This window comes from Camelina sativa, chromosome 12 (assembly GCF_000633955.1).
Source record: "Camelina sativa cultivar DH55 chromosome 12, Cs, whole genome shotgun sequence".
Classification (NCBI taxonomy): Eukaryota; Viridiplantae; Streptophyta; class Magnoliopsida; order Brassicales; family Brassicaceae; genus Camelina; species Camelina sativa.
The window spans coordinates 25110058-25119718 of NC_025696.1; the positions used below are offsets into that span (position 1 = coordinate 25110058).

General features: G+C 34.8%; 4 protein-coding genes across 4 annotated transcripts; all 4 read right to left on the bottom strand.

Annotated features, from left to right (window-relative positions):
• LOC104732583 (phosphoglycolate phosphatase 1B, chloroplastic-like) lies at positions 496-3305 on the bottom strand. The gene is made up of 11 exons (XM_010452146.2): positions 2980-3305; positions 2779-2846; positions 2553-2645; positions 2399-2470; positions 2195-2266; positions 1945-2004; positions 1767-1819; positions 1535-1632; positions 1232-1331; positions 943-1046; positions 496-849 (listed from the first exon to the last, which is right to left on the bottom strand). Exons 1-11 carry the CDS (start codon positions 3245-3247, stop codon positions 743-745), a joined length of 1095 nt encoding a protein of 364 aa, XP_010450448.1. The 5' UTR covers positions 3248-3305; the 3' UTR covers positions 496-742.
• On the bottom strand, positions 3665-4419 carry LOC104732584. Its single transcript, XM_010452148.1, has one exon. The coding sequence runs from the start codon at positions 4346-4348 to the stop codon at positions 3797-3799; it is 552 nt and encodes a 183-aa protein (XP_010450450.1). The 5' UTR covers positions 4349-4419; the 3' UTR covers positions 3665-3796.
• LOC104733821 (ATP-dependent DNA helicase PIF1-like) lies at positions 7113-8259 on the bottom strand. The gene is made up of 3 exons (XM_010453366.1): positions 7947-8259; positions 7358-7843; positions 7113-7144 (listed from the first exon to the last, which is right to left on the bottom strand). The coding sequence occupies exons 1-3, from the start codon at positions 8257-8259 to the stop codon at positions 7113-7115; spliced, it is 831 nt and encodes a 276-aa protein (XP_010451668.1).
• On the bottom strand, positions 8414-8971 carry LOC104733822. Its single transcript, XM_010453367.1, has one exon. It carries the CDS (start codon positions 8969-8971, stop codon positions 8414-8416), a length of 558 nt encoding a protein of 185 aa, XP_010451669.1.

Consider the following 9661-nt stretch of genomic DNA (forward strand, 5'->3'; position numbering starts at 1 on the left):
TTCTTGAAGCTGAATCCTTGCCATAAAAAAAAACCTTATCTTTGAAGAGTGTTGGCACCTTTATTTTGGGATAGTTTTGGCGGGCGTTGCATTGTATGGTGGCCATGCTGTACTGGATCGGCTTGCATCGAGGAAAACGATTGTCGAGTTAAAATATGTTCGGTTTGTAATTCTGTGAATAAAACTATGAATCATGTGCTCTTCACTTGTTCCTTGTTTGTGTTAATCGCCACTATCAATTTAGTATGTCGAAGTTACCTGGATTTTATAGAATCTACGGAGGAACATGAATAGATTTGTCTTCGATTCTTTTTTAGGCCAACACGGTTATTGCTTAAGCTTTTGAGGATGCACGGTTATAGTTTGTTACTGATGCTAATGCTGCGGGTCTTTCGCCAAGGTTATAGTCTGTTCGATCGCGAGAAGAACGTTTTCTTGACTCTCTTACCGTTTTTTTTTTATGTGTTAATGCAGAGCCTTGTATGTATATGCACATAACCACATAAGAAAATGTTTAAAATCAATGAAGAGTCTTACTCTTACAGATCAAAGCTTGGTTCAATAAACTCTTCCTAAACAATACACTTATTGGCTCGTTAATTTGCTATGCACAAGTAGGCACTGCAAATAAAAGAAGCTTGCCAAAACAAAGAAAAAGTATGAATAGACTGTATTTATAAACCCATAAAAAAGATTCAGTATCCTGAGTTCTGCAGAGTGATTGATGCTGGAGCGTACTTGATTATACAGTTGCTGCTTTGGGGGATAGAAAATCGGAGATCTTGCTGGTGTAAAAATCGGGTTGTATCTTGTTATCAGGGCTTTCCAACATTGAGATTGAAGTAACACCTTCAAGTCCACAAAAAAAAAACATAATGAATAAAATTTTGATTGACCTTAGATGTTTACACCGAGTTAGTGTTGATAGAGGATTAGTAATACCCGAGAGGACGAGCAGAGTTTTGCAACCGCCATTTTGCCCGAATAAAATGTCAGTGTCCAGTCTATCACCCACCATGCATATCTGTGACTTTTGAATTCCAAATCTGCAAAATACAATATTAGTGAATCAACATTTCATTGCTTAAAGATGTCATTTGAAATTCTTTTTGATCTTGCACTTGTGGTATAAATAAATAAATGGTTTTATTAGCACTTGGACAAGATTAAGGAAATAGAGAAATAAAAGAAATCAGAAGAAATAAGGATGATGAGAATCTGGAAGCCTTACTTGTCTGCTAAATAGTCCATCATAAAAGTTGAGGGTTTTCCAACAACAAGAGGCTCACGTTGAGTGGATCCAACAAGAGCACCAACCATAGAGCCACCACCTGAGACCGGTCAAGGATGAAAAAAAAATGGTGAACATAGACAACAAAATAACTTCTCTATAACAGTCCATTACCAAATTTAAGGCACTACACTATGTTATTGTAACTAGCCTTTTTCTATAATAGGAGAGGAGTAAAATCCAATTTCTCAAACTACAACTAAATAAAAAAAGTTGAAATAAAAAAACATACAAGAAACCAACCTGCCCATTCTTGAGCATCAGTAAGGTGGGTGACAGCATCTCGGTTTGTAGCAATGAAAAGACACCCCGGGTTCTCACGGATACAAAGTGTTCCGTACCTTCCATTAGAAAAAAGATATTAGATCACCAAACGCAGAACACAAAGTTCTTCTATAAGGCATAGAGCAACCACAAAGCAGCAAGAAATATCAGTCCTGAAGTGTGGAAGGAAACACATAATTGGAAGACCTACTGAATTTTGTAGTAGTTGAAATAGCGATCAAATCCAACGACAACAGCTCCCACCTGGAAAGCAATTTCAGTAAAACTATGCTCAGTCTCTCTCTCAAGAACAATAAATTCATGTGTCTTGTAAGTTGAAAGAGAAACAGAAACATAAAGGAATCAAAGGTATAAGAAGGATGACATACATCATGTTCATGCTCCATTAGGAATCCTGGCTTCAATTCAATCTGTTTTTTACCATCATCCTGTTTTTCAAGAACTAAATGTTCAGATTATGACAACATTTTCACAAAGTATTATAGAAGAGATGGACAAAACTGTATAATGCAGAGTTGATTGGCAGACAGAAAGATCACAGAGAAACAAGACCGGGAAATTAGCATCAACACAAACACAAATCCGGGAAGCTATTAAGGAAGGTCACACTATACATACCGGCCCTCCAAGGTATTGAAAACCAGCAAGTTCAAGCTCTTTCAAGATACCTTCCTCACCAATTACATAGACCTGAATATAAACACGCATCAGAACTTGCAAACAGAAGCGTTGTATTGTAGTCTTTACATTTGATTATAAGACGCAGTGGTAACTGAAATTTTGAGTATTGGCTGAATAGTTTTTGGTTGAATGAAGGCTTACCTTCTTATCTTTTGGGAAATTAATAGACTGTAAGTAAGCAGCTGCAGCAAAAGATGAAGCAAATATCTCTTCCTGATGGGAAAAATGGATTGTAACTAAAAACAATTATATATAGACTCAAAGAGCATCTAGAGTATCTAGATTGTGAACTAACCTCGTTAACATTCAGGCCAAGAGTCTCAAACTTTTTGCCATACTGTTTCCTAGACTTTGTAGAGTTGTTTGTGACAAAAACCAACCTCTTTCCCTAAAAAGGTTAAGAATAACAAGAAAAAGCAGTTGATGTAATGGAAGAAACTATCAATCAGAATTAAGTGGGAAAGCTAAAACATAACCATTCCACACTTAAAACAAATCGATCAAAGAGATTGCTTACCAACCTTGGCACGAAGCATATCAAGAGTTTCAGGAACTCCCTCAATCAGTTTATCTCCCTTCCAGATTACTCCTTCAAACACACAAAGAATAAAGAAAATCAAAGAGAGAATTCAGCACATTTCTTGGCTATATTCCTCTATCATCTAACTAAAACTAAGCGATTACAAAATTACATTGTGTGGATTTTTTTTGGTTATACTGACCGTCACAATCGAAGATAAAGGTTTCGACAGAATCAATGAGCTGATCAGCGTTCTCAAGCTGCTTCGAGGCCATAGCTCTCGTTGTCATATTGGAACTCGTCATTCGAAGAGGCTTATGGTTGATTTTACGAATGGAGCCGCCGCAGAAAGAAGAAGAACGATATCCACAGAGCGTTTTGAAGCTGAAGAGTTGTTTAGAGTTTGGTAAGAGCGCAGAAGTAGAAGAAGAGACCTGTGAAACGGCTGAAGCAACTGATCTACTCAGCATTTTTTTCTCTTTTCTTCTCTGTGTTCCGCTTCTTTTGGTATATTTTTTTAATTTTTAATTTTTGTTTCTGTTTCTTAAACGTGTCCATGGATGATGATGCTGACGTGGTAAATTGGGTGGATCTGGTAGAAGATATCATCCGCTTAATTGGATGAAGAAGAATCGATTGGACACACATTGTGAAAAAAATAATAATAATAAAGTGCTCTTTTACAAACAAAAAAACACATTGGCATGTGACATATGTTATGACTCTTACATGACAAAAGCACCAACCAAAAAAAAAACACAATGGTAGAGGACGATGAGATAAGCTCAAGAAGGCCAGGTGTTTGAGAACCGCTAATGATTTCAAGTGAGGCCATTTCTGTCTTTTCACGTTGCTCTGTAATTTATCATTTTTAGAAACGATGATCATTTTCATTTATGTGTTTGAACTTTATAAAATTTAGTGATGAATTATTTTTACACCAATTAAAGTGTGACATGGTCACATTACAAGCATGAACGAACACAAACGTGTGTACGAATAAAATTAAATTGAAAATTTTAAATCTTGAGTTGAAATGGGTAAGAAGGCCAATCCTTGAGATCGTCTTCTTGCCTTCGAACCTTGAAATCATCATCATCTACAACACTCTCATCTAAATAATCACTATACTTCAACAAAAACGCTAGCACAAGAACGACCCACTCCAAGCAGAACATCAATACACACAAACCACCAGCGAGTTTTAGTATCACGGCACCGTCTTCTTCCAAAACATACGATTCCAAGAACCTTAGGAAATCCCCTGTTCTCGTGAACGTCAGAACAGAGACCGCGCCTTGGAATATGGCCGTGAGAACTGTGGCTACCATGTGTGAACCGTATAATCTGTCGCTAGTGGTTGCGGTGGTGGAGGAGGCGAAGATCGAGCAACCGGAAACCGCGGTAGCGATGGTGAGAGCGTAGAGTAAGATGAGGGAGAGACCAGAGAGTGATGGGAAGAGACGGAGGGAGATCGTGAGGAAGATGCAGCTTGAGGCTGAGCCTAAGAGGATGTAGTTGCAGATAAGGAAGATGTTATGTGTGTTGCTTTTCGATTTCGACATTCCCATTTTCTCGGATTCGAGGAAGAGAGATTTCTGTTTTTTTTTTTTTTTGGTTTAGTGGGTTTGGTTGTTGAAGTTTCTTAATTAGTCCACTTTTATATGCAACAAATTTGAGAAAGCGATAAAGCTGGGATTTTGTTGGGACTAATAACGGTCGTATATGTTTTATTTTATTTTGAAAATATGACCGTTATGACTTAATGGGCGAAGACAAAAGAATTCAATTAAGGTGCAACGGCTCGATAACTTAATCTTTCTTTTCTTTTCTTAATTGTGGTTGTTGGGATTAACGGTCGTATTTGTTTCTCTATGATTTTCTTATGTCAATTTGTTTTCATGATATGAGCCCCAAAGATGTGCGGTCTTCTACGTTGTCTTTTCTCCCACCTTTCTTGAACCACATTATGTGCTGTTCTTAATGCTTAGTCCATTCACTCCATTTGTCAATCTTTGCCATTTTCTATAGTTACAAAACTTAACCCGTTGTAAAACAACATGAAACCGAGCATCAAATCGAAATTGGGTAAATTGCCAAACGTAATTCTAAATAGGGAACTCTTCTAAATTGCCAAACGTAATTCGTAAGTTCTTCCAAAATGTAACACATATATAAGTCAATCTCTCTTAAGAGCCAACTCAGATACACAAAACCACATCTAAAATTTAGCAAGGCATATCAAAATTTTCATGTTCTAATGTTATTCGTAAACTCGACGGGAGAAATTTCAGTGATTTAAGACTCACCATTGAACTGAAGACTCCTTTGATTTCCACCGACTACAGATCCTTGAAGAGAGAACTATCAAATTTCAGAAACGATATCCTCGATATATATTTTTCAGTATAAATATTATTAGCAAGCTTTTCTTTTCTTTTGTGGATCAATTCATATTGTATAAGCATTCCTTGCTCACCTTCAAATCCCCGCTCGGCTCTTAAGACATGACAAGTTACGTTTTGTATAGTGTGACAAGCAGATATCATCTACAAACAAATATGATCATTGTACTAAAACATTTTTGTAACACCATCCTAAAGATTTATTATTAAGATGTGAGTGAACGATCAATTGCTATAATCAGCTTTTTAATAATATAACTCAAACAAGATATTCACCTGCAGTACACTGCAGGTCTATATTTTTAATTAAAAAATAGAACATAAAATTTAGTTATTATATTACATATATATATATATATATATATGTAAATAATATATTTTTCATTGACTACATGTTATTGTTTATTATATATATCCTTATTGGTGATTAAATTAAATTTAGTCAACAAATATACAATTTGTTTTTTCTTTTTCATATACACTGTAGGGATAATAGTATTCCATAATATATTATAAATTTATAATTATATGAATATACTATAATTTCAATTTGAAATTTTTGTTGTTTTATTTCTATATTATTTAACATTTTTGTATTTATATTTGTGCAAGTTGATTATAATTGTGAAGTGTTATTATGTAAAGTTTGATTTATATCAACTGTTTCTCTTATTAGTATTGATAGAAAATCTTAATATATTAGCTGCTTAAAAACAGTATGGGAAGATTAAATACAAAGAAGATTAATAATTGGTTTTGTTCGGGCCCAAAAATATTGGGCTCATGTCTTTTTGTACGGAAAAAAAATATTGGTTTCAACATTACATCAATTTCTCTTGCCTTATCAACTCCGGCTATCTGGTTTTGTAAATCTGAGAAATCAAAATTCGATTGTTATTATTCTTCATCGTTTTGAAATCGAAACGACATAATAAGTTAGTTTCTTGTTTAACATCTAAAAACGAATTTCATCAAAAAAAAATTAGATCGTTTTCATTCCCAGGATTACAGATCTATTCAAAGTCATCCAATTACTCGAGGTAAAATTAAATGTTCTTTCTGTTGATTTTTATGTTAATTGCTTCAATATTTGATATTGAGTTTCCAATGTCCAATCAAAAGTATTACTGAGAGATGGTAATAGATTTGTTGTTAATCAGATTGTAGGATGTTTGAATTTTGGGAAGAGTTTCGATCCGGCTTGCCTCTTACACTAAAGTCAGCCATTGAATCTTACTTCACTGATATGGATGTCGTTTGAGGATTCTTCTAACAATATGATGGGCAGCCAATAATCAATCTTTATGCTATGTTATACATGAAAAAACAGTTGTTAGAAAGCTAAGTACAATTCATATGTACAGATTTCTTAAGAAATATGTTTTTTTTTTAAATAATGGTAATGACTAATGGTGTACTTTGCAGGATAGATTGAAATTCTAAGGAATCTCGAACCAAAGTGTCTGTAAAATTTCATCCATTTCAATGTTAAGATGGTGAGTAATTGATGAGCCTGTTAAAATTCTGCATATAAACCTTACTGATACTGTTTTTTTATATAACTAATTGTTGTTTGTTTCCTCAGGGTGAAGTTCAGTGGCTGGTGAATCTACTGGTACCATCACTTAGCGTCTTCAAATTTATTCCAGACTGAGGTTAGTAATCTATTTCTTTTGATCACTAAAGTTCGTATTACCAAGTTGATTAGGTTCAGTGAAATCAGTTTTTAAAATTGAAGTTATTTTCAAACAGTTTAATCAATTGGCTTTGATAGACATTCAAAAAAATTTTGTTGAAACGACAAAGCTAAATATAGTGAACTGAAAGTAGAACCTGTTTTCTGGTAATAAATCAAAAGATTAAAACTTCAATAAAATATATAATCAAATGTTATCATAACGTGGATTATGATATTGTGAAATCATGGGTTTCAATAGCTTGGTCTTATTGTGAAAGAAGTACCTGCATTTATAATAAAACATAGTTATTGTGTGAAAGCTATTGTTCTTATTGTTTCCAAACAGTAAATGAAATAGCTAGTAATATAAGATGGGTCAAATTTACCTTTGTAAAGGTTGTTGACTCAGTATATGTTTTGGAAAACCTCCTTGAACACAACATTAGTTGTTTGCATCTCAATTTTCCCCTCTTTGTTTAGTATTAGTATTCTCAAACCTTTTTCGGATGTAACCCTAGACAATGCAACATAAAGTTGGCCATGAGAGAACACATGTTTAGGCAAGTAAAGTCCTACTTTCTTTAGAGATTGTCCCTGACTCTTATTGATGGTCATTGCAAATGCAACAGAGAGTGGAAACTGTCTTCTATGCATCTTGAAAGGCAGTTTGGTATCTGAAGGTGTAAGGTTTATGCTAGGGATTAAAACTATGTCACCACTTCTGTCTCCTGTTATTACTTTAGCTTCCACAATGTGATTAGCAAGTTGAGTTATCTGGAGTCTAGTTCCATTACACAGCCCTCCTTTAGGATCAATATTCCTAAGTAGCATAACTGGCGAACCAATCTTCAAACGTAAAGCATGGTGTGGCAAACCTGACAGCTTGATATTGTTTAAGAAATCTGGAGTGATAACCGGATTGTTCAGTGAATCTGAGTCAGTTGGATCTATACTATCAGCACTTAGGTAGATCTTTTCTTCTCCTACAGTATCAGGAACAAAAAACGTGATTACTACCAGTAGTTGCAGAGTTAGAGATGACATGAATATCTAACAAACAGTAGTATAATTTAAACGTTTACTTACCTTGCAAATGTTGTAGCATATACTGGTTAATTGTATTGACATTATCATTGGTCGGTGCTAAAATTGCTCTCTTTTGAAAGAATTTAGGATCACTGTTTTTGTGCATCTCTGTTGGATCTCCATAGATTTCCTTACAAATTGCTGCTACTGGATTTTCAGCTTCTGTAATCAACAAATCTTGTGGAATATCTATTAGTGCCTCACCATCATTAGGCTCATTAATCCTACCATCACCAACAGCCAATAACCAATCTGAAAATTCTTGGATATCTTTAGCTTCATCAACACTTAATTCGTCTGACAGTAGTCGCATGTTTTTAGTCAACTTTAGGACCTTGCAGTGATCCCACAGATATGAAGCATTAAGTGATGACATCACAATTTCTGCCCTCCCTGCTCCATTTCTTACTGGAAGAACTTGTCTGAAATCACCTAAAAAAACAATCACTTTCCCACCAAATACCTTGTTATCTCTTGTTCTTCATAATATCAGAGAAGCTTTTATCTAAAGCTCCAAAACAAAACTTGATCATCATTGGTGCTTCATCCCAGATAATAAGAGATGCTTCTTTTATCAACTTAGCAAGATCTGATTTAGGCTTGATTTTGCAAACTGAATATTCATCAGGATTCAATGGGATTGCAAACCTTGAATGTGCAGTCCTACCACCTTCTAACAATAAAGAAGCGATGCCACTTGAGGCGACATTAAGAACAATCTGTCCTCTTGATCTAACAGCAGTTGCTAGTGTTTTCCACACAAATGTTTTCCTTGTTCCTCCAAAGCCATAAACAAAAAAAACACCACCTAAATCTTTGAATACAGCCCCGGTGATCTCATCATATATACTCCTCTGCTCAGTAGTTAGCATATGTATCCATTCGAGATGCTTTTCTTCCAAGTAGACACAGTCATATCTCATCTCATCAACAATTAACCGGTTGGAGTTATCAATATCTTCTCGTGAAGGCTGCAGGAAATGTGCAATATCTTTGAGAGTTCCACCATTAAACAACATAATCATCTCTATTTCTTGAAGAGTTTAATTTTTTTATCTAAGCTTCCGTGAGAGTTAGTTCTGCATAATGCAAAAGTATTAGGCTTTAACCAAGTTTCGTATATAAATTGTGAATTGCTCTAAAACATATTATTACATGGATTGTTGTACTCTTCTCTCTTTTTTTGTCTCTATGTCCTATGACAAAAGGTGCCACGTTTGTAACCATACTTGTTCCGGTCTAGCAAGAGAATCTGATAGAAGCAGCATAGCAAAAAAGTTTCTCAAATAATCTCAAAAAAAAATACTAACCTGCTTCAATTAGACCGTAAATAAAAACTTGATCATCATCTAGAATTCCTCTTGCAAAACATGCTTCTTTGTAAGATTGATACACAACACCATTAAATGTTTTGATATCATCAAAACTCGTTGGACCTCTAACAATGTTAAGCAGAACCATAAGATAGTATTCATCTTCCATTTTTCTAGTAACGTAGTTAATACGACCCAAAGAAAAACCTCTTGATCTCTTTTTCCACTGCTTATTCTTTCCATCCCAAGTGAAATATGCTGGGATTTCAGCATATAGAAGTTCTCGAGCTCGTTTCCCATTCTTTCCAACAGTATTTTTCCTATTTAAAGTCAACCACGCCATGAACATTGAATCTTGATTAATTATACGTTCCAGAACATCTGAAATATGAGCTTTTGCAT

Bases quoted from the DNA above. Each gene is read 5' to 3' on its own strand.
- LOC104732583 (XM_010452146.2), bottom strand. From the start codon at position 3,247: ATGCTGAGTAGATCAGTTGCTTCAGCCGTTTCACAGGTCTCTTCTTCT. The intron at 2,646-2,778 runs GTTGGTAAGCAA...TAACCTTTTTAG, and splicing joins TTGATATGCTTCGTGCCAAG to GGAAAGAGGTTGGTTTTTGT. The intron at 850-942 runs GTATTACTAATC...GTGGACTTGAAG, and splicing joins AACTCTGCTCGTCCTCTCGG to GTGTTACTTCAATCTCAATG.
- LOC104733821 (XM_010453366.1), bottom strand. From the start codon at position 8,259: ATGCGACTACTGTCAGACGAATTAAGTGTTGATGAAGCTAAAGATATC. The intron at 7,844-7,946 runs GTAAGTAAACGT...CTGATACTGTAG, and splicing joins TATGCTACAACATTTGCAAG to GAGAAGAAAAGATCTACCTA. The intron at 7,145-7,357 runs GTTTGAGAATAC...TTATAAATGCAG, and splicing joins TAGGGTTACATCCGAAAAAG to GTACTTCTTTCACAATAAGA.
- LOC104733822 (XM_010453367.1), bottom strand. From the start codon at position 8,971: ATGATTATGTTGTTTAATGGTGGAACTCTCAAAGATATTGCACATTTC.
- LOC104732584 (XM_010452148.1), bottom strand. From the start codon at position 4,348: ATGGGAATGTCGAAATCGAAAAGCAACACACATAACATCTTCCTTATC.